The 23,646-nt window shown below is 37.7% G+C and overlaps 2 protein-coding genes across 5 annotated transcripts; one reads left to right on the top strand and one right to left on the bottom strand.

Moving 5' to 3' along the window:
* Positions 1–632: 632 nt before the first annotated feature.
* fam114a1 (family with sequence similarity 114 member A1) lies at positions 633–8,807 on the top strand. Of its 2 annotated transcripts, XM_079615605.1 has the most exons (14): positions 633–680; positions 761–879; positions 1,768–2,085; positions 2,215–2,299; positions 4,034–4,215; positions 4,418–4,552; positions 4,798–4,950; positions 5,086–5,212; positions 5,666–5,751; positions 5,848–6,045; positions 7,498–7,637; positions 7,719–7,791; positions 8,473–8,526; positions 8,669–8,807. In XM_079615605.1, the coding sequence occupies exons 3-14, from the start codon at positions 1,774–1,776 to the stop codon at positions 8,792–8,794; spliced, it is 1,671 nt and encodes a 556-aa protein (XP_079471731.1). In that variant the 5' UTR covers positions 633–680; positions 761–879; positions 1,768–1,773; the 3' UTR covers positions 8,795–8,807. The 2 variants fall into 2 exon arrangements, with proteins under 2 accessions (XP_079471731.1, XP_079471730.1); XM_079615604.1 differs by lacking the exon at positions 633–680 and having other exon boundaries at positions 5,086–5,251.
* A 279-nt stretch (positions 8,808–9,086) lies between these two features.
* Positions 9,087–21,975, bottom strand: LOC307000194 (uncharacterized protein). Of its 3 annotated transcripts, none has more exons than XM_079615606.1 (12): positions 21,638–21,975; positions 19,266–19,466; positions 18,739–19,152; positions 16,882–16,983; positions 16,659–16,730; positions 15,197–15,244; positions 14,301–14,348; positions 14,121–14,159; positions 11,559–11,585; positions 10,055–10,102; positions 9,487–9,546; positions 9,087–9,374 (listed from the first exon to the last, which is right to left on the bottom strand). In XM_079615606.1, the coding sequence occupies exons 1-12, from the start codon at positions 21,714–21,716 to the stop codon at positions 9,331–9,333; spliced, it is 1,182 nt and encodes a 393-aa protein (XP_079471732.1). In that variant the 5' UTR covers positions 21,717–21,975; the 3' UTR covers positions 9,087–9,330. The 3 variants fall into 3 exon arrangements, with proteins under 3 accessions (XP_079471732.1, XP_079471733.1, XP_079471734.1); XM_079615607.1 differs by having other exon boundaries at positions 9,088–9,374; positions 18,739–19,149; positions 21,638–21,972; XM_079615608.1 differs by having other exon boundaries at positions 9,088–9,374; positions 19,266–19,389; positions 21,638–21,791.
* Positions 21,976–23,646: the final 1,671 nt, after the last annotated feature.

Below are 23,646 nucleotides of genomic sequence, written 5' to 3'. Positions count from 1 at the left end.
TCAAACGACGATTAAAAAAGAGAGAAATTAACACTTTAATTCATCAAGCATGCATTAAATTGATCAAAAGTGACAGTGAAGACATTTTTATTGTTACAAAATATTTCTATTTACAGTAATAAATTATTGAATACATTTAATGAATAAATGTAATATGCAAAAGAACAATAAACTATTTATAATCAAATATTGATGTTTTGAATATGATTTCAGAAAAAAATTCAGACTTGGAGGAATCATTAAACTGCATGCATGCATATTTCTGTATAGAAACTATTACGTGTAACCTGTGGTTTATAATTCCCTGTTGCATGTCAAAAGAGAGGGCTCGTCCGGGATTTGAACCCGGGACCTCTCGCACCCTAAGCGAGAATCATACCCCTAGACCAACGAGCCGGACCGATCTCACTGAGTCATATGACAACTCACAAAAGTTTAAGGTAGAACGCGAAATTACTAATTATGTTTTATTATTATAAACAGATTTACAGTGACTTATGTATTTTCTTAGTGATAGGAAAACGTGTTTGTCTATTTTTCTAATGATTCAGTTATATCTCATTACTTCATCACATTCCCAGTTTTCCTATTCACAAAACCAACTCTGAAACGCATCGCCATCTTAAAAGCCTAGATCAAACAGATTAATACCTCACTCACTCTGTCAGTCCCAAACAGGAGTTAGTACTACACAACATTTTACTACAATGTTTACGCAATCATGTGATAGTTTGTCCTTTATCTATTTCCCTATCAACAGAGTGCCAAAAGTTCAGGTGACGTCACCGGCCAGGCTGCCACAGCCGCACGCGACCCCGCTGCCGACGTGGCGCGAGCTCGAGCGGAAGGGTTGCGCGAGCGCGACTGTCAGCAAAACTGGTAAGAAGGGATGACTCCATGATTTAACTTAATTGTGAAGAAATAGTACTACAAATGTAATTTTGCATATATCTATCTTGCGCTTTAGCCCTATGCTCTTCTCCATGGAGTACTTGCATATGTCGCGTTTGTTGTTATTCTTTTGGATGATATTTAAGTTAAATTCGCTTCTGCGTTCCCTTTGAAGTCCTCGCAGACTATTTTAAATACTTTAACTTTCATTAACGTTACATATAGAAGAGACAATAAAAAACTGCAAATTATAGGGAAACGAATAAATGATTTATGGTCAAACATAGACGTTTGATTTCAGCTAGTAGAAATGGAGCCTTGGAGTATCATAAAACTGCTTGTATATTTTTGTATAGAAACTGTAACTTGTCACATGTAGTTTATAATCTGCCTTATATACAGTCTGTGTATTCATTTTCTAATGTTTGAATGTTGCTTAGTCATTTACTGAACGTATATTTACAAACTAATGTTTGAATGTTGATTGTACGTGTAAAAAACAACAACCGCTAGATGGCGCCACAATCCGCATCAAACAAAGGCGCTTGACAGTGCGGCACCATTCAGGGACAGTACTGTGTGTGAATGCTGTTTTGTGTGAATGCTTTTCTGTACACACACACATACATATTGGTTTCACAATAATAATAATACCAATAATATAGTGCTTTTTATACAGAAATGAAGATAGTTGCTAAACCCAAATCCTAAATTCAGGACCTAACCATAACACAAACCTGCTGACATAATTAGATAAAAAATAGAAAATATAGTCACACTTTAGATTAGGGTCCAAATCTCATTTTTAACTGACTATTAACCATGACTCTTGCTTCAATAAATTCCTACTGCTTATTATTGATCTCTTTTTATCAGAGCACCATGTCGCAAGATGAGACCGTGGAAGACCTCACTGCAAAATCTCCCCCTTCCCTCCACCCGACTGCATCTGATGAAACTGGCCCCATAGTTGCAGTCAACACAGATGAGGTCCCATCTTTATCACAACTTTCACTAGGCACGTCGACCCCTGACCCAACTAATGTGGCAGCAGAAGAGCACGGTACACCCAAAGCTACTGAAGAGAAGCAGGTACACCAATCAGAAGAAAAACCTGAGGGTCAGATGACTGAATGTGTGGAGTCAGTGAGCTTGGACCCAGATGTTACACAGGAAGAAGCAGATCGAACAGAGGTACATTCAATAGTGTTGAGCTGTGTTTGGTCATAGTAGTATTTTTTGCCATGATACCAAATCCATAACTCAATTTTTTTGTGTATTTTGTGACTGTATCCTTCGGCTGTTGTGGATGCATGTTATCAGCCCCTGGATGAGTCTAAATCTAAAGGCTGGAGTAGTTGGGGCTCCTGGGGGAAGTCACTTCTGACCACTGCTACATCCACTGTGGGTAAGTCACCATAGCAACCTGTCACTACAGTGAGATTGCCATAGTTAAACCTTACAGTAGATCCTTCCACAGTTAACTGTTAGATAACAGTCACAAAAGCAAATTATACATATGAGAAGGGCTGCACGATAGTGTGTAAAATATAATTGAAATTATTTTTAAATATATTTAAAATCCTAAAATGATAAAACCAATATACGTTTCACATTTTATTATTTTCTCTAAAATTTGATACAGAAACTATTTAAATACCAACAACTCAACTTGGTCATATATAGTGATATAAACCTGACATCAAGAGCATCCAGGTAAACAAAAATACCTGAAACTAAGGGTGGACAATTAGTTATTCTATTGTTAATTTATATTATCTCTGTTATTAAAAATAAAAAAACAAAGAGGCAAATTGCAAACAATAGTACAAATACAATACATTAGACCCGGATAATCAAGTGTAAAAATAAAACACTGCATAGCCTTCACATTAATTAAATATACATTGATTCATATTAAAGCTACAAAATGTATTCAGTCAAGAGCAGTGAGTGATTTTCTCTTTTTCTTTTGTTGTTTGACAGACAGCAGCAGGTATAGTTTTTTTTAGACCGCAATCTCTTTAAGACCTAATGCAAAGATCCTATAGGCCCCTTTTGCGCCAACGTCACAATTACGTCATGGCACTAGCTGGTTGCAAAACAAAGTGAAAACTGGAGGCGGCCAATACAAACCAGCACAGATTTGACTACATAATAAGGAGCTTAAATTATTATTATTATTAATAAATGTCATCTTTTTGGGTTTTAGAATCGACGGAGTGGCCATTCAGCACAAAGTTATAGGCATCTAAAGATGTATTTGCCCTCAGTTTCTCTTTACGTTCGGTTTCTCTTTACGTTCGGTTTCTCTATCGGGTAGGTGTAGATGTCAGGCTTCTCAACCAGAGGTAGCGTTAACGATAATTGTGTCAGATCGTCCATCGCTGAGCGTGTACGGGTCAGCCAATCTGGTTCCGTCTGTTAAAATGAATTTGTGCAAATAACAATCGCGGTCCTGGACAGTGCAGTGGACCTTGCACATTAAGATAAAATCGGATTTTCTCCAGTCATTGTTAAAAAACAAGCTAACAAAACTTGCAAGCTAACGTTAGTGAAGCGGCCAGGGGGATCGTTCTGCAGCCAACTAAGCTCCGCCCACAAAAAATGTCACCATGTTTACTAACTGAAAAGGGGTCTATAGACACGCATCCGATTTCTTTCACAACTGTTTACTTTCACTTAAGACATAACCGACTGTGTTTATGTGAATATTCTCCAAGACATGCATTTTGACATAACTCTGTGTAGTTGACCGTTCGAGTGCAATAAGCCGCGAAAGAGAATTGAATGTCCGAGAGGCGGCTTTCTGTACGCTCGCTTCGTGTGTGTCAGACAGCACGAGAACCGCAGTGAGTTGTTTTCCGCACTTTATTGCACTTAATAACTTTTTAACATCAACCAATCACACGTAAGGAACAGTCGCGTGCCCAGTCTGTTTTCTGCTATATGCGAATGTGAGACATAATGCTAAAAACCCCCCGATCTTAGCCTAATAGTAGGTATTATAGTAAACGCAGTTGTGTGAATGTAAACTTTTGGGACAATAAATCAGATTATTTGTCAATATCTGTTCTGTGCATCAGGCCTCGCAGAGTCAATTAAGTCCTAAAGTTTAATAATAATTTAATAATGTCCTTAGGTCAAGGGTTAAGCTCTGTAAAAGAGAAAGCAGGCGTGGCGTTCCGAATTCGTCAGAGCTCATCGTGTGAGGAGGCAGAAGAGGCCCATGAGCATTCTGGGACAGAGTTGGCAGAACACGTTCATTCAGAGGAGGTGCACAGAGGAGTACTGTCAACCATCAGCAGCGCTGTTCAGAACACTGTGAGTCAGCACAGGGACATAACACACTTCATTAGTTTTAACATGAATTACCATGATCACAGAACCTACACTTGATGGTGCATTTAAGATAGCACGGGTTTCGGCTGACAACTTGTGATTGAATCACCCAAAATTAATTCATCTTTCTTGTCCCTCCATCTTGGACACATTTTCATGCACCATTTTTTTCTCCCTCTCGCAGGGAAAGTCAGTAATAACAGGAGGTCTTGATGCTTTGGAGTTCATTGGAAAGAAGACCATGATTGTCTTGGCAGAGAGTGATCCAGGCTTTAAAAAGACTAAAATACTGATGCAGAGAACTGTCTCTTTGTCTCAGGTAAGATGGTCAACAAATTCTCAAATCTTTCTTACATGATGTAAAACCCTAGCCTAATGTTACTTTACAATAAGGTACAGCAGAGGCTATGCTATATTGTGAATATAGTCCTACAACTGTCGTACTGTAGAAGATTCTTGCATTATTGACTTTAACAGTGGTTTTGTGGGAAAATCCTGCCATATTTTCAGTATGTTTGTCTGATACTTGCCTCATGTATGTCTTTCTGGTGTGTCTGTCTGCAGATGTTAAAAGAAGCAAAGGAAAAGGAGAGAGAGAGACTGAGCAGTCAGATGGTTTCAGAACCAACCGCCCACTATGGGATCTTGTTTGATGATTACCAAGGCTTGTCTCATCTCGAGGCACTGGAGATTCTTTCCAATGAGAGTGAAGGAAGGGTTAGTAACACTCACGACATACTGTACATTCACCCATAGTATCTGTTACTGTCCAAAAACAAGCTGAAATGAGCTGTGTAATACAAAAAAGGTCCTTATATATTCCTCTTTTCATTGTGTTTCTCTCTATTTCAGGTGCAAGAGTTCTTGTCCTCTTTGGAAGAGGAAGATTTGGAAGTTCTGAAGAAGGAGCTGATTGCGATTAAAGAGATCTTCATCACTCGTGAGGAGGAGGAAGCTGATGCCGCCTCTGGGGAAAACGGTGATCTTAATTCCCAAATTCAGTGTTCCACTCCTCTCTGTGAGTCTTTAGTTGCTAATACATAATTAGACAAATCCAGATCACAATCTGGTGTGAACAAATCCAAGACCACAATCAAGATCCTGTGAGGGATAAATCTTTATTACATGTTCTGCATTAATGGATATTAATCAGGTTAAATGGTCAAGTTCACACTTTAAAATTTTAAATCCATTCACAGATTTAGAGTTAAAATGATTAGTTATATAATCTACATAATTATTAAGGCTGTGAAATTATTATAATTCTGGTTGAAATCACCTTACCACAAGTATTGGAAAACCCAGTATTAGCAATCTCAATGAACAGACATTGATTTGATATGACAGGTGACTCAGTCAGAGCACTATAAATATTTTAGTCCTTCTCATTTTTGCCCATGGGTATTGCATTTATGTGATCTGTGTGTTTCAGCTGCTGATGGAGAGGAGTTTGTCAGTGTTCTTACTGAGCTACTCTTTGAGCTCCATGTTGCTGCAACTCCAGACAAACTGAGCAAAGTACAGACACACACACGCACGCACGCACGCACACACATACACATACACATACACATATGTTATTCTCAAACACTAATCAAACCGTGTGCCCTGCAGGCCCGAATAAAAGCTCATGATTGGGTGCGAGAAGTGGAGCAATCCCGGGAAGTTGTCAAGAATGTAACAGAGGAGTTAAAGGAAGAGTGCTCCACCCCTTGCCCCGATCCAGAAAAAGGGGAACAAAAAGAAGAAGAAAAGGGAGAAGAGGGAAACGATAAAAATAATACAAAAGAAGGAAACTCGGATGATGTTGAGGTGAGAAATGTTTTGAGTGTGTCGTTGAGTCTAAACTATATGTACTGTATGCATATATGTAAGTTTCTTATTCTCCGTACACACAGAATGTGTTCTGCACTATTTTTCCATTGTTTTACTTCTAGACTGTAAAAAAAGATGGGCGACATGTTTCCACTTCCTTGCACTATAGAAAAGTTAAGCCAAAATATCCCAGAAATGGTTGTTGCCAATATCGTAATTCCGGACCCAAGTCTGTGCAGAAGTGATCCTGATCCATCAAGATCCCTTCCATACTCCCACTCCCACAGACTCGATCACAAGCAAAGCTGTCAATCATGATGTTACACCACATTTTTATAGCATCAAATAACTAACTAAAACCAAACGTATTGGAGAAGCAAACACTTGAACATATGTCTGCGTGACTACCTTAAATGAAAGAAACCATCTTTGGAAAAAAATGATTTGAAGTGTAATTATATTTGTTAGTTAGACTTGCATCCTATTCGATTACATGGAGGGGGCGGGGTTTAAGACCTATACTGCAGCCAGCCACCAGGGGCGATCGAAATACTTTGGCTTCACTTTTCAGGACGTGTGTGACACACTCACCCTGCGTCGCAATGTGCATACTATCCATCCTAAATAGTATGTGAGATTAGAATAAGCAAGGCTGCCAACTCTCACGCCACATGTCCGTTTTCTCACGACGCTCAAGTTTAAAGTTCAACTTTTAAAAAATGCGTCTCTAGAGTCTAGACCATGTTGGTTTTTTGTCGTTATTTTTTTTCTTGTTCCACTGACCTGCATCTCACGTTTTTAACTGCAAAAACACATTCTGTGTAAACCGGCCCTTAGGCTGTATTTATTTGAAAAAATGGTTAATATATTTTGGTCATTTATTCCTGTGATGGCAAAGCCTTCAGTTACTCCAGTTACTAGTGTCTATTTAAATAAATAGTTCCCCTAAAAAAAATTTGTCATCATTTACTCACCCTGATGTTGTTGCAAATTTTCTTTCTTCTGTTGAACACAAAAGAAGATATTTTAAAGAATGTTGTTTATCAGACAGTTGACGGCAGCCATTGACTTCAATAGTATTTTTTTTCAGTCAATAGCTATCGTCAACAGTTTGATTACCAACATTCTTTAAAATATCTTCTTTTATGTTCAACAGAAGAAAAACCTCATACAGGTTTGTAACAACATGAGGGTGAGTAAATATAACATTTTCTTTTTTGGGTGAGCTATCCCTTTAATATATTTGTGGAAACAGTAGATACATTTTTCTTTTCAGGATTTCTTGATGAATAGAATTTTGAAAAGCATTTATTTAAAACATACACCTTTTGTAGCATTATAAGTGTCTTTACTGTCACTTTTGATCAATTTAATGCTTCATTGCCGAATAAAAGTATTGCTTTCTTTAAAATAAATACTTTATTTTAATGTGTACGTTTGTGAATGTAGAAGGTGTACCTGTCATCAGTGGGCAGTCTTGCTGAGGTGACCGCTCGTAGTATAGAACAGCTACACAAAGTGGCTGAGCTGATTTTACACGGACAAGAGCTGGAGAAGCCAGCCTGCCAACAGGCCAGTATACTGGTCAGGTGAGTTCCTCAGCCGTTTCCAACAGACAGTATTGGACAAGTCCTTTTATTAGCTGTATAGTGACTGTTGTGTATGCCCAGGTTAACCAGTGCCATGTGTAAGGAGGTCGGATGCCTGGCCCGGAAGTTCTCGGACACATTACTGGCTGTAGGGGTGAGTCTGACTGACCCTAACGCATGTTCCTGGTCTTATTTTGAACTATGTATCAGTGGATGTTATTGCTAAAAACGTTCAAATATTATAACTAATACCTCCACCTCTGAACTGACTTCCCTTTTCAGTTTGACTTCGGTTCGGCTTCCTTCAGTTGATGCCCTCTTATTTTTCAGCCCCTCTCTTCCAATCACATGTCATACAGATATTTCATGATCCAATCAGTTCCTGTCAGATAAAACATGTCCCAGCTTACCTTTTTTTTTCCTTGTTGAAAAAGCAGCTTCTACTGTGGCACAGCACAGCTAAATTTACAGAGCAAACTAAATGTGTGTAGCTAAGCAACGGAATTAAGCCACAACACAGTAGGAGCAATTGCTCCTCAAAATTGGACAGCAGTATCTGCATGTGTTTCCAGAACATACATTTGCATTTATAATGTTCATTTTACAAATCTTTTGTTATTTAATGCTAGTAAGAATTTGTATAGTCTTGATTTCCCAGTGTTGCCCCTGTGATTTTGTGGTGTTGCACTGTGGGCCACTATATCACTTTGAAATGCGTCACATTATGGAAGTTGCATATGCGGTTGCATGTCAGTGTTATTGTTAAACACAACGCTTTATTTCTCCTGAAGTGAACATCCTGCTGTTTTTTGTCTCTCTATTTTTGTCCCTGTAGAATCAGAGAAAGGCAGAAGAACTAAATCCTCTAGTGGACAGTGTGATGCTGGAGGTAAAACTGAATATGATCATTTTCATAATGCCCAGCTAACCAATGAGGAGATGGCTATCAGGGTTTTGATGATGATGATTAGAATGACTATAGTTATGATAATGACGACCCTTCATCACTGCACTGTGTCTTGTTTCCCCAGGGTTGTAATAGCACTACTTACATCCATAATGCATTCCAGCTGCTGTTGCCTGTTCTTCAGGTCTCACATATTCAGACCAGCAGAACCACAGTCAAGCCAGTCCCTGAACCAGCATCCAAAGAATAGTGCCCTCATTCTGTGTGTGTGTGTCTCTGTGTAGGTATGTTGCTTCAATATGAGAGCTTAAACCAAAAAAAGTGCAATTCTAGTCTATATATAGACTCTTACAAAGACATAATTAATCAAATAAGATTGAAACTCCTAACTTATTTAGGAAGCTGCTTGTCAACTTTATATATATATATGTTTGTTCTTTTTTAAGTGACTTTACTAAAAATGAAGATTATTAATCATGTGTTGCATTGTCTGAGCAGATTTGGAGGTCCAACCGACATTCGCTTAAAATAATGAACAGTTACACGATTACCAGTGTTTATTTTGAATAAAATTTACAAAGAACATAATCTGTAATATAAATTATATGAAACTAAAGACTGAAATGATCAGTGCAGTAATGTTTTTTTTTTAGCGTGTGAAAATGTCCAGTTCTCACTGTTCTCAGCACGTCACATGTTCATTAGTTTAAATAAATAAACTTTCAATTTTAAAAAGTGCCTCTGCTGTTTCTCGATGATTTAAAAGGGTTAAAGCTCCCCATTTTCTTAATGACCGGAACAAGAAAAGTTGTTTCGATGATGCAGATAAGCTGGAGATGGAAAAAGAGAGAATGGAGAAGGTGTAAAATTACAGATATATCAAATGAATAATTCTGCTTCTTGATGATTAATGACGAATGAGAGGCTGGAAACGTCACTTACTTGATGGTTCACAGTTGCCTTGTGCTGCCAGATGTTGGAGCTGATGTGATTTTTTAAACTCTGTAAAAATAACAATATTTATTAAAAATGTATCTTGTAGAATTCTATGCATGACAACATTAGTCTTGCCAGGAGTCCATCTTTAGTGCAATTTATTTTGCCCCAAGCAACATACTGGCATCAAAGATCTACCGATCATTAGCTTGTGTCATCATCACTGTGACTGGATGAGACTTTGTGCAAGATTCAAAGAGTGTAAGAAAAAGAGATTCAAACACTGTTTCAGGCTATACTGGATAGGAACTAGTAGTGACAAGATAGTATACCATCATCAGACAGACTGTTTTACATCAGCTGAAGGATGAGGAAATTAATGTGGACATCTTTTTGAAGTATTAATCTGCTTTGTAAAGTCTCCACTTAGATTGAATTTAAAGCATACAAATGCTGTTTAATATTCCAAACACATGAAATGCTTGAGGGTTTGGACTTATGAGGCATTTTTTTATCCAAACTATAATGATCACTAGTATACCGAGAAAAGTTAGACTCATCCTTTTATATTTACCTTCCTTTGTTTCTGGGGCATTACATTGCTCCTCTTCCTCATTTTCATCTGGAATCAAGTCAATTTTAAAGTCAGTTTTATTTTATTTTAAAAAGAAAGAAAATATAAAGGTATTTTCACAATACACACTGTTTCAATCAAATCAGCTTTACAAAAAATCATGATGTTAATGTTTATAATATCTTAAAGAGGTCCTTCTATGCCCTTTTTCAAAGTCTTGATTTCGGTTTTTGGTTCTACTAGAATAATTTTTCATGCTTGATTTTTCAAAACACATTATTTTTCACATATTTTACATGATTGCAGCACCTCTCTTCCTAGTCTGTCTTTAACGCTCTTGGTTAGTTCTGGTCTATATGAAGCCCCTCCTTTTCGAAAAACGCAGTGTGCTTTGAATCTAGCGCGTTTCGGAAATGTCAACCCTTGTCATAACCACAAGTTTCAACACACTGGCCATGTCTTAAAGCTTTAGGCAGCGGACTTGTTACCTTGCTTCCCTATCAGGCAATGACTTTGCAGGCAGCATTTGTGCACAAAGGAACCTCACAAAACTAGTTACGGACAGGCTTCTAAGGCAGCGTGAGGCTTTAATATACTACAACACAGTAGAGCGAGCTTTAGTGATAACCAAGCAAATATTTAATTATTACAATAGTACTTCTCACTAGAACTGACATAAAAAGTGGAAAGCATTGGTCATAAACATACATTTACACACAAACTGACAACCAACCGCAACTTTCAGACGCCATCTTTTATTTTAACTGTCACGGAATGGAATGCACAGGAGTGTGGGATATCAAAGGATACATCTATGCTGCCTTCAAAAATGTATCAGATGAAGGTATCTCAAAAGACAGCAAGTGAGGCTAATATTGGATTCGGACGTGCCCTGATGCCTTCCTACCTTGGAATGCATCCTCCAAAGGCAGCATTTTTAAGCTTTCGGATGAAACATCCTGGCCTTGTCCCTTTTTTGCACCTGAATTATTTAAAGGGATATAGTGATGTCTATGGGAGGAAACCGAGACGAGGCGTTTCAGGGAGTTCAGAAACGGTGCTTACTGATATCAGGAATAACTCCCTGGAATTTTGTGCATTGTAAGTTTGCAGACCTCTTTCATGCTCAAACGTCAACATTACACACTAAAGAAAGTTGAAAATGTAAGAAAGCATAATACGACCCCTTTATTGTCTTCATGACTTAGTTGCATTTAGCCGAGCTGCATGGGCAATCGTATATTTTATATTTTGCAAACAATCAAGCATTGAGATTTGCTATACAGTACATATTGCTGATGAGGTTGGATGTACTATATATCCAATTTTAAATATATTGCTGGGCGATAGTAATATTTACATTTTGTGACAATATAAAGAATCAAGCAGTTGTTTCAGTTATGCTATTTATGTGATATGTGTAGGTCTATGTGTATTTAATGCTATTCAATACTACTGTGTTTCTTGAAAGAATATGTAAATGTGTTAAATGTCTCATTCATACCTGTAATCTCAACGATTGGTGACAATCCTAGAACATGAGAGACCATAATAAAGAATTAAACACACATAGCCTACCATTAATTTACATTTTACATTTATTCATTTAGCTGACACTTTTATCCAAAGCGACTTACAATTGCTATATATCAGAGGTCGCACGCCTCTGGAGCAACTAGTGGTTAAGTGTCTTGTTCAGGGACACATTGGTGTCTCACAGTGGATTCGAACCCGGGTCTCTCACACCAAAGGCATGTGTCTTATCCATTGCGCCATTAATAGGAATACATGAATACACTGTACAGAAGACCAGTTCCTCAATACAGTATATATAACCTCATATATATGTGTATGGTTGTATATGTATATGATTGTCGTCTAATAACTGTAAGACTTGAGAAATTAGGAAATGTCGGCAGTCTGGTTGAGGATCGACCAGTCCCTGAGAAGACAAAGGACCTTGCTGGAAATTAACATTTGAACTCTCTCTTGTGAAGTTAGTATCTAGTAAGTCTCACCATTTGAGACGAAAAGCTTCTTCCCCTATCCCTTCTCCCTCATGCTGAGATCCCCAAAATTCAACCAAGAATCAATATGGTTTAATGTGAATAATTATCACACAGTATAACACGTTTATCATTTGAAATGTCTCAGTGCGACTGGCACAAAGGTCTCATTCCCAAAGAAGTAAAACCAAAAGGTAATAAAGTTCTTAAGAGTTTATAAATATCTTGCACACAGGAGGGTGTGTCGTACAGGCTAATGGCCTCCTGCTCCCAAAAGGTGTTAACAAATGTTTTATCAAATTCCCACTGTGAACTCATGTTTACATTTGAAAAGTAGTTTCTGCCTTGGTCTGAGTATTCAGGGAGATGCTGAAAGAGGCTCGGCGAGATTCTGCAACCCGGACCAGCCCGTGATGCGAAGTGTAAGCAAAACACTTTGCATCATGATTTTATAATGTCAAGGTATTGCATATTCTCTCTTTATTCCAGAGCATTTGATGTTTTGTATCTATTATTATCTTTGAACTGATTATGAAATTGGCATGATACATTTATCTGACATAATAAATAGTAAACATTTGATTTTATTCTAACTGACTCTACTGTCATTTTATTCTAACTGATTATTTTCAGAGTTCAAAAGAATAGTCAAACATTCGCTCACATTTAATGATGCACAGATATCATTAAAACCTTTTCATTTATGGAGTCAGATGCAATAACGAGTTAATACATGAGAAAATGTATTTCATTTTATCAAATTACAAATTCCTTCACCCGCTGATTGGATGCCTCCATTGGGCCGATTGAGCCGGGCTTCTCTCTCTCTCTCTCTCTCTCTCTCTCTCTCTCTCTCTCTCTCTCTCTCTCTCTCTCTCTCTCTCTCTCTCTCTCTCTCTCTCTCTCTCTCTCTCTCTCTCTCTCTCTCTCTCTCACTCACACACACACACACACACACACACACACACACACACACACACACACACACACACACACACACACACACACACACACACACACACACACACACACACACACACACACACACACACACACACACACACACACACACACACACACAGCTGCAAGTTTTAAGGAATAACCCATCCAAAATGAAATTTTAAATTACTTTCCTTCTTCCTGGCATCAAAAGGAGTTATATATAGAAGAATGCAATAAAAGTAGATGTGACAACGGCTCACAAAATGGCATACAAAGCTATCATATGGCTTCAGAAGATTTGGAAGAGTCACATATGGTGCTTTTATGTCCTTTTTTGGAACTTGCCGTTTTCTGGTCCTCATCCACTATATGGTTATGAGCAACGTGAACATTCTCAAAACTGATGTTCCACAGAAGAATAAGTTATCTCAGTCATATGGGTTTGTAACAACTTGAGGGGAGTAAATGAAATGATGACCGAATTTTCATCATTAGTGTCCCTTAAATTGCTCCAAGGACATATCTGTTGTAATTACTGTATAGGTGCGTCCCAATTTGTGTACTATTCTGTGCCATTTTGTAGTTTAAACAGTGTAATTAGTGCGTTCACACTGAAAAAGTGCACTTTTTCAACCGAAAAACGAAGTGTGAAATCCTGGAGACTTCATGTACTTTTTTTATATAGTGGATAACACAGTCTCACCCCAAAACGTCACATACTGACGGGTCTTGACCATACGGCAACATACAACGAAAAGGGTACCCTTTAACGTCCATGTGTGACGATTCGGGTTATGGGTAGGTTTAGGTATGCGTTAGGGTACCGCTAGGAGGCGCTGCTGGTGCACTTATGTCTGCGTCTCATATTGACGTTATAGGGGTACCCTTTTCGTCGTATGTTGACGTATGGTCAAGACCCGTCAGTATGTGACGTTTTGGGGTGAGACCGGGCTGTAGTGGAGGGCGAGGGACTATCAGAAACAGATGTTGAGTGACATAACTATAAAATTCATACTGTACATGGCTGAGTACACAGTGTGAGTGCATAGTGTAGTGCGTCATTTGGGACACAACTTATGCTTGTCTCTGCATTAAAAGAAATCCAAACAAACACTTACTTCTCGTGTACATAAGGTCAGCTACCCTGAGCAGGTTTTCTGTGAAAGTATAGATTGAGAGTTAGGTTGGTTTGGAGTTAGTCAGTGCTGGTAAAAACATACAAGGTTACCTTACAGCATTTTGATAAAGCACAAATCTCTTCTGGGTAAAAAGAGTGTATGATAGAACAGTTTGTTTACCTTCTGTTCTGTTCTCAGTTGAAGAGCTCTCAAAGAATACATCATCGTCTATATGAGAGAAACAGAAATACATCAACCATTAATATCTATGAAACAAGTATGATATAAACAACAACAACCTTGCTGCATGTACTGCTGGACTAACGGAATGGTCACGGCACTTGCATATTGTTGCCCTGTTGTTGGTTTGATTGCGACGTCACGTTTTGGCCTTAAAATTTGAAATGGGATCTGAACAGTTGCGATACACAGTGTGGACATAATTTTAGATCTCTTCTCTTTAACTTTTGACAGTCTATATACCTCGAAATGTTTTTTTTCCCGATGCGACCGATTAGTAGGCCTACAGACCAAAACTCGTCCATTTTTCATCAGCAATAATCAGCCAAATTTGCGAGTCCGTTCAGTTCAGTGGCATTGTATGCGTTCAGTGCCTCCAAAATGGCCGACTTCCGGATTGATGACATGTAGTGAAAACTATGCGGTGCTATGAATATGCAAATTAAGAATTAAATTAAAAAAATTAAAAATAGGACACACAAGTCTATTAGCAATCTTTACATATATAGTGCCTTGTAAATATACTAAGACCTTTAACACTTATTTAACATAGTTTCTTTATTACTAAAACTAAAACTAATACTAACAAATAATTATTTTACAAGAAAAAGTATGCATTGGCCTACTTTTTTTTTGCTGTGGCATTACCCTATTTTAATTTGGCCTGTACCAATGGTAATATCATGGTATTCTTCCTAAGATGACCATGTAAATATCAAATGTTATTATGAATATCATAGTATATTTCAAAGACCACTAATACCATTCCTGTACCATTTACACAAATTTAGCAAGGGTACATTTGCCAAACAATCACAAGACAAACACTTGCTTACCACTCATGCTGTACATTGCTATGGTCACATCAGGGACATTGCTCATCACTGAAAGCAAAAATTAGAAAATGAATTAGCTGTCACATCTGATCTGTATTTGTGTTTTTCTTGAGTTGGACTTTCAGTAAGGGTATGTTTACATGACAACAATGTACTAAAAACAGAAGACAACATTGTCAAAACGATCCCCGTTCACACGGATCTGCGAAAATGACAATTAAGGCTGCATTATGAATGCCCAACGCATTCTCATCCTAGGGCGTCATATACTGACACTTTTGACAAATCGTCTACATCCAACGCACATGGCACCCTTTAGCGTCAATATGACACGCACGGTTATGGTTGGGTTTAGGTCTGGGGTAGGGTTAGGGTTAGACCGCTAGGAGGCGCCTTCTGGCCCATATCTATCAGCGTCTCATATTGACGCTAAAGGGTGCCATGTGCGTTGGATGTAGACGATTTGTCAAAAGTGTCAGTATATGACGCCTTGGGATGAGATCGGGCTGGAATGCCAGGACAGTAGTTGGCGATGTCACTTTGTCAAGACAGGACTTGTCAACACCCAGCGAACACATAATATGCATGCGTGAACATGTAATACATTTTTGTTGTTTACGTGGAGACGGTAAAGGCATTGTTTTCAAAACCCTGAACTTTGAAACCCATTTTCAAAAGCTTGCTTTTTCAGGACCCCAAATCACCCCTGTAATGTAAATAAATGGCCAAAATGCATAAAAAGTTTTCCGATTTCAGTTTGTTTTCGGTTCAGTTTCCTTTGTTTTCTTGGTTCATGCTCTATTTTGCTGCCATGATTTTTGATTTTCTCACCTGTGTCTTGTTAATTATCTTGTTTAGTCCCAGTGTATTTATATCGCTGTTTTGGGTTAAGTCTTTGGCTGCGTTCAAAAACTGATACATGCTACCTTTGGAGGACGCATTCCAAGGTAGGAAGGCATTCAAGACATGTCCGAATGCAATGTTAGTTTCACTTCCTGTCTCCTGAGATACCTTTATCTGATCGATTTTTGTATCCTTTGCTGCCTTTGATATCCCACAATCCTGTGCTTTCCATTCTGTGACAGATGAGATGGTCATCAGTTTGTATGTAAATGTAAATTTTTTATCCATATTTTCCACTTATGATTTCTAGTGAAAAATCACTATAGTAGCCATTCAATTATTCACTTAGTTTTCACTAAAGCTCTCTCTATTTTGCTGTAGATCATTAAACCGTAACACTGCCTCAGAAGCCTGTACGAAATATATGGATAGACCTAAAACCAATCAGAGCGATCGTTTGTGATTGGTGCCTCGATTTGGAAAAATTGGAAATGGGCTTGAATGGGGTCTTGGCCAGACGGACTTGCCGAGCAAATCTAAATTTGCCAGAAGTTCGGCAGGGTTTTTCCAGGCTAATAGAAAAGCTTTGCGACTATATAAACTTGTTAGTGTCACTCACAATTTTCTGTTGGCTTGCTGACCTGATGTCCGCTGGCTGAAACTGGCACAATTGTGAACAAATGGGACTTTCCTAAAGTGAAAAGACCAAAAAACAAGATTGATCCAAATAGATTAATCCAATGTGATGTCCATATTGTCAATTATATTATCATTATGGATCCCAAACTGAAAACACCCCAGTGTCAAAGGGCTGTTGATTGATTTGTAGAAGTGATACTCACTATGTTTGCTCTTGAAGATCAGGCAGCTCACACTCAATAGAGTTACCACAATCACAGTCAGTACCAGAGCCAACCACACCGAAGTGATCACGCCCCAGCCCACTAGGAACAAGGAAATTAAGTATAGCAACAGAAACTTTAACAAGAGTACAGCGAATCATAATACATGAAGCTTTAAAAGTCTTACCAAGTTCATTTTACACTTACATTAACCCAAATGACCTTGTGTGAGTCTGGCAATGTGCTGTCTGAAAGGATTTGTGGTTTTGGACGAGTCAAACACTGAATAGACTGGCTTGATGTATTGCTATAATATATTTATCAAAAGTTAGGTTGAATTATGAAGTCCTGCTGTCTCCTTCCATACCCGAATCAATAGACAGGATAAAAGAGTCTCAGCTCTCCTTCAGAGGGAATTTATGAGAGAGGTGGAGATGCTTGGGTGAGAACGAGTCACTGTGTATTTGTAAAAACATATTTGATATGATGTAATCAGCATGGCTGAAAGAAATATATATGCTGAATTATTTGTATTTTATTTTTAAAATGTGCTAAAAAGTCCAAAGTTTGGTATAAAGCAATTATTTATTTAAAAAAAATAAAGTCTTTTTTTTTTTTTTTAAGAAAAGTTAGAAAAAGCATTTATATAAATATGCTTCACACATGCACACACACTGTATATATATATATATATATATATATATATATATATATATATAAAACAGTTCTTTCTGGTTCTCGAATCTGATTGGCTGAGAGCTTTTTTTCAGCCGTTTGATATTCATCCAGTAACGGCACTCTAACCTCTCCACCGTTTGTATCACTCCGCTTGCGGTGACTGTCATAGTGGTCAAGCAAATCCACCATATATCTTTTAAAAAGACTACTGTTGTTGTGTCACGAAAGGTAGTTCATAAGCCCCCCCTGTGATGAAAAACAAGCGTTTAATGTTGTTGGATTTTTTTTTTTGGCCTTTTATTGGGACAGGACAGTAGCTAGACAGGAAGTGAGGGGAAACGGGATCAGGAAAGGTCCACGACTCCGGGACTCGAGTCGCCCAAAGCACAAAGGTATCGGCGCACTTGCCCACGGTGCTATCGCTGCTGACCTATGTGGTGTTTTTAATATGCTTTAAGACAAACCATATGTAAATTCATAAGTCAACACCATTGCTGAGTATTTTCTCCCTAAAACTGCAGTGAACCAAAGACAGTCTCAAAAACGCGGTTTGAAATCGCTGGTGTTTCTGACATCACAAATTACCTTGTAACCAATCATGTCAACTCATGATCATTAACAAGTGGATCTCTGAACTGGTGTGAGTGAGTGGAGGGAAAATTCATAGGGGCATATTCATAGAACCGCGTATACTAAATGAGGCAAGGGTGTTGGGTGTAGAGTTGCCAAGGCAGGTTGCCAAGGCAGCACTTGTATTGTGTTGACACGCCCCATGGAAGAGAGTGGGGTGAGCAGTTGCTCATTATCATTTAAAGAGACATGCACCGAAACAGGTCACAGTGAACAGAGCTGTTTTTGAGGAGGTAAAAGGGTGTTGTTTTACACAACCATTGAGGAATTTTAACCAAAGTATGTTACAAACTTTACTTGAAGACCCTAAAGAATCACACTAACTTGTGGAAAATGGGCATCCGATGACCCCTTTAGGGAATAATTGTTTTTCAAGGAAAAAAAAAAAATTAATATGGTGATCAAAGATTAGTTTTAAGGGATATAATTATTGACTACAGGTGGACTTTTATTATATTGGCCTCTTAATGTTTAAATCTAGTTTATTATCATTTGTCTTGTGTGTAGCATGGCGTTGTGAAAAATAACAGTTCTCTGACGGTTTCTCACCTTTTTTTGTGTGTGTAACTGGTAACGCAGCAGATCTTGCTGTTTCATTGTGCTCGTGGTAGTAAAAGAGGAAACTGCTGCTAGTTGTTTGGCACTGAAGCTCATGTGTAGAAGCGGTTACTTGCGAAGATATTGTAGTTGTTTTAAGCGAAGAGGTGATTGGTTTGGCAGAAGTGGTTTTTAAAATGGAGGTGTTTTGTCTTGGATGACTGCTGTTTTGTTGTGTGGGTTCTTCTGTGGACATGTTCAGATCTAGACATTTGCTGTTGTCTGGTGTGAGGTAGCAGTAGAATAGTCTCTGGTCATTTTGGGGTCCAGTGTATAGTTCAGTGTTGTTGAGATGCGCAAATACGCTAATGTTCCATCCAGTGAGATTGCCTGCCTTCATTGTCAGAAGCACCATCACATCCTCTACTATGAAATGTACAACATGCACACAGTTTTTATTATTGGTTATTATTGTAGACAATAAACAACAAGCAGCAGTACATTTCACAAATACAATAATAATAAAACAACTATCCCACCTGACTGTGAGGTATTGTTGTGGAGAAGCCGCAGATCAATTTCAGCCTTACACAGATACCATCCTTCATCACGTCTGTGTTGACTGCTGGCATTTATAAGTTCTGTCGCACATGGAGGGACAGCCTGACCACAAAACTTTGCATCATTTTCAGGTCGGCAAGGGTCAAAAGGCTCACAGCAAAACTGCATTTTTGATTCTTCTGAGAACCCAAAAAAAGGAAGAAAAAGAAGAAAACGCTCTTACTTCAGATTTTAAGTCATGTGCAATACCCACATTCAGTGAAAAAAGAAGTTTAAACCCATGTGCCAATTGTTCTTAAAAAGTTTGCTTTGTATTCATGTTGGTTTTATAGCATATTAAGAGTTTTTATTTAATGTTTTTTAATTACTTAGTCACCATGAAATCAAAATGATTATTTTATAATATTGCAGTAGCCTATTTATTATAAATAATTTATATGTCCACATAATTTTTTTATATTTGTGCCCTTATAATCTTAAGTAAAAACAACTTCTCCTCCCTCTTGCAGCAACATCTCTTCTCTGATGATGTGTTTCCCGGTGGGAGAGCGGGACAACCTGTCACTCACTTGAGATCATAGCAATAGAGTGCAACTGTGACCTTTTTTTCAGTTGCCGGAAGTATTTTTTCCATTCATTTTCCCATAGGGATTTAAAAAGAGTCTTTGTTAAAACATTATGAACCAAGCCAACCTAGAAGGTGAATCACAACATTACAAACTTTGATTCGGAAAATCGGATAAAAAGACAAAGGTACTCAGACTGTGAACTTAACGGCTTTAGAGAGTGAAATAACTACACTCCCATGAAGCATTGCAAACAGCCCAATCAAATAAAAAACAAAGGAGAAATATAAAACTACGCATTACAAAAGGTGGCGTAGGCGGGACAGGGAGCCTTTATGGGCGGTACCGGCAATAGCCTACAGTAAGCAAGGGAGATGCTGGCAGTTCAGGGACGGCCTCCAAATTCATTTATTTTTAAGGGAGTAACGCAATATTGTAATGCATTATTTTTCAAAGTAACTTTCCCCAACAACTTGTTAAACCAGGGATAAAGTTGTCTGGGAAAAGCATGAAACGTTAGGTGCTATAGTCTATGGCCCTATTGTGTCATTCCACTTATTATTTATATAACACTTTATACAATACAGGTTGTTTCAAAGCAGCTTTACAGTGATAACCGGAAAAAGTGTGATTGGTGTAATTTTCTGTACAGCATCATGGGTAGTATAGTTTTTCACAAGGAATTCCACAGTTAAACATGATTATTAAACTGAGTTGAACAATGACATCACTGTTTTTCTGCTTTATAGATTAAATTAACTAATTTAATAATTGATGATCTTGTTTGATGCCCTTGTTTGATGCCTACACACACACACATGTTGGTGCAACTACATTATGAGGACTCTTCATAGACGTAATGGTTTTTATACTGTACAAACTGTATATTATATCCCCTTATACTGCCCCTATCCCTAAACCTATACCATCACAGGAAACATTCTGCATTTTTACATTTAAAAAATAAAACGTGAATTACGAGGACTCATGAAATGTCCTCATAATCCACGTTTTGCACGCACACAGACACAGACACAGACACAGACACACACACACACACACACACACACACACACACACACACACACACACACACTAAAACATTACTTAAACGAAGTAATCATAAACACTATCAGAATCGTTTTTTAAGTTACAGCAAAAATGTAAGCTATTATCAGTTGCTAATTTTTGTACACTTCATTTGACACCTTTATCATGTGAAGTGTAATGTTTTGAGAAGTTGTTCTTCCTGTTTTCTCAAACACCAGCGTGGTTTTCTGTTTCTGTTGGCAAGTTAAAGTGACACTTCCTGTCTAAAAGTTAGAAACCTAAACCAACCTAACAGTTTTGTGCTCAGAGTGTCACCGTGTCTAAAACCATAAAAACAAATGTGTATTGGTACTGTAGGCTATGTTTGGATATAATCCAAAGTTTTACCTCATAAACACACACACACACACACGCAAACTCAGTGGTGTTTAACACAGCGCACCATGTCCAGACCACAGGTGTAATAACCTGCGACAGAGAGCCAACTGTTTTAGCCCGTATTAAAGTTTAATACTGCTGAAATTTAGACATACAGAAGGCAATGCAACAATGCACCTTAGTATATATTTCTAAAAGACATTGACAATACTGAAGTTTACTCATGCTGTCAATCATACAAACATTTTCTTTCTGACCACGCTTTTCTCTGAAACACACATCCTCATATACACACACCACTGCCTCACGCTTGCTCAAGGACCCCCAAAACATCTTACTTTACAATTTTTACTTACTTGGAAAAAACTCTGGTAGGCACAAGATGAAGGTGAGAATGAAGACGAGGATGAGTTTGAAGGCACTTGATCTCGTCATGGTAAAAGACGGTGATGACTGCACCACTGTAAGCTCGACAACCTCTCAACTTGTTGAACATACATTGGAAATCTCACACACTCTCACATCTCACCCTTTATCTTATCTAGTCCCACATTTAGTTATCTAGTCCCACATTAATAATCCTACTTAACCTACAGATATTTTCTGCATGTCTCCTTCACAACTAACACTTTCTTGATTACATAGATGAAACGTTTTACTGTACCACTTCCTGCTTGTCTTCCTGTTTTGTGTCATTTTTGAAACAGAAAGAAAAAAAGAAAGACATTTTAGGTAATGTATTTGCTTGTCTCACAAGGATACAAATATTTAATTTAGAGCTATAATCGTGTTTACAACCTTTTTTTACTTCTTCATCAGTGGGGCTAAATTACTGTATTGTTGACATCAAATTTGGCAGGGTTATGGGGTTATTAGGGTTATGTAAAAAAAAAATGTATGCCTGATTTAGCATTATCATTGTTTTAAAGTGGCCATAATTAAAAAAATGCATGCACTTAAAAAATAAATAAAAACAATGGGTGATAATCAAACTCACCAAGTAGCTTCCTTTCAGTTACTTCTCTTTGTGTTTAATTATTTTATTTATATATATATATATTTATATTACACGTATATATATGTAAAGACACTACACAGAGTGAGATTTCTGTATTTGTAACTTATATTTCACTACTTTTCTTAACAACAATACAACACACACTTATGGTAATATAATATTATAGGAATTATATATGTGTAATCTGAAACAAATAGCCAAAGTCATCTCTTGCATATTATTATTAAAATATCTACATATTATTATTTTTTACATTCATATTTTCTTATTTCCTTAAGGTTGTCGTTTCTTTTTTCCTTTTTGAACAGGGAGCGTTTGGTTATCACGGCAGGGCAGGAGGAAGGTTCTCATCAGGACGCACACTGGGATTAGGAGAGCTCTCAGCACCAAGCGCCTTATCAGCATCATCCAGTGAGAGGACCACTGCTGCATTTAAACCCTTTGAGCTGCTGTCACACCAAAATATCAGTTAACACACCATTTAAAAGTTTGGGGTTTCAATAAGGATGCACTGATATGAACATTTTGGCCAATACAATAACTGATAATTCTTTATATTTGCAAGCAATAACCGATATATTGGTCGATAAAAACTATATCGATTTTGAGAACCTGATTACAAAAACAAAAGTCTCGCCATTAAAAGCCCTGTCCCAAGCACACAATCATAATGTTCTTATTAAAATTGTATGTATAGCCTATATGACAGACTCTATTTTCCTTTTTTGAAGTGATTTTAATCATATTTCAAACTATTCAAAACCATCATGACAAACAGTGCTCATCTGAAGTGTCTCAGCTGAAGGAAATAATTTATCGGCTTTAATATATTGGCCAAATTTTCTTATTGAGGCTATAACGATAACATTAAACATTATCATATATCGGCCAATACCGATATGGTGGCTGATATATCGTGCATGCCTAGTTTTTAGTGTTTTTGAAAAAAGTAACTTAATGCTCACCAAGGCTACATTTATTTAATCAGAAATACATATTTATAGGGGGAGGGGTGGGTAGTCTTGACTGGACTGGATGCCCAGTCCTGAACACCCTTATAGGGTGAAGTGTATGCGAAATAATACACGCCTCTCCTTTCCTGGTTTAGTGATCGCCGCTTGGCCACTGCCTGGTTTCCTTTCCACCAAGTTGGCTATAACTCAATGAAATATAAGTTGGCATATAGGTCATATATAAGAAACCTGTGTAATTTGGTTTCATGAAGGATCATGACTTTAATCATAACTTATTTTCTTTCACTTTACTTTCAAGATGACAATACTCGGTACCAATCTAATGGTGTTTCATCTTGACTGAAGTTACAATTCCTAATGTTGCAGTTTCTCA

Source organism: Phoxinus phoxinus, assembly GCF_949152265.1.
Source record: "Phoxinus phoxinus genome assembly, chromosome: 6".
Lineage (NCBI taxonomy): Eukaryota > Metazoa > Chordata > Actinopteri > Cypriniformes > Leuciscidae > Phoxinus > Phoxinus phoxinus.
Note: the sequence above shows the minus strand (reverse complement) of the source record. Positions and strands in the feature narration are given on the sequence as shown.